The following is a 741-nucleotide window of genomic DNA, read 5'->3' on the forward strand; positions in this document are numbered from 1 at the left end:
CAAAGCTGGGGACTCCACCACTGCCCTGGGAGGTTGTTCCAATGGATGATGGTTGTTGCTGTGAAAAAATTTCCACTTGTGTTTTATTGGAAATTCCCCGGGAGTAACTTGTACCCGTTACCCCATATCTTTTCCACGTGACTCCTTGTGAAAAGGGAGTCTCCATCTTCTCTGTAGCCACCCTTTAAATCCTGGAACATGGTGAGAAGGTGTCCCCTGAGCCTTCTTTTCTCAAGGCTGAACAAACCCTTTTCTCTCAGCCTTTCCTCTTGTGGCAGCTTCCCACATCAAGGTGCAGTAGATCCCTTCTCATCAAGACAATGAGAAGGTACCACTTCCCGTTCCTAGATGGTCAGGGCCTTGCAAAGATCACAGGGGCAGCTGGAGAGAAAGGACTAATTCCACCCCGAAGAGGAGCAGACCAGGACTAGGAAAAGGTCAGGACACCGAACTGACACAGCAGCGGTTGTATCTGCATGCAGAAATGCGCAGCAGTGGGACTGGCCTCTGGGCACCAGCTCAGATTGTGTCCATGCTGCAGAGCGCTTGGCCCCACAGCCTAGAAGTGACACCAGAGAGCAATAGCCACGCTGGAGCTCCAGGATGGTTTCTCCAAGGAACCTCCGACAGGGAGCAGCTCCTGACTCCCGCCTTGTCTTTGCTCCCACAGACAGCATGAAAGGGACGTGCTGGCTGAACATCCAGGATGGCCGTTGCGAGGTGAACATCAACGGGGCCACG

General features: G+C 53.2%; 1 protein-coding gene across 1 annotated transcript in view; it reads left to right on the forward strand.

Annotated features, from left to right (window-relative positions):
• Nucleotides 1-720, forward strand: part of LOC104496530 (fibrillin-2-like) — a gene marked incomplete at both ends in the record, with an annotated part of 26,859 nt that extends 26,139 nt beyond the window's left edge. Inside the window, one exon of the mRNA XM_010139662.1 lies at nucleotides 671-720. Coding sequence (XP_010137964.1) covers nucleotides 671-720 — 50 coding nt within the window. The remainder of the gene's footprint in view (nucleotides 1-670) is intronic.
• Between the last annotated feature and the right edge of the window lie 21 nt (nucleotides 721-741).

This window comes from Buceros rhinoceros, unplaced genomic scaffold (genome assembly GCF_000710305.1).
Source record: "Buceros rhinoceros silvestris isolate BGI_N320 unplaced genomic scaffold, ASM71030v1 scaffold5337, whole genome shotgun sequence".
NCBI classification, from domain to species: domain Eukaryota; kingdom Metazoa; phylum Chordata; class Aves; order Bucerotiformes; family Bucerotidae; genus Buceros; species Buceros rhinoceros.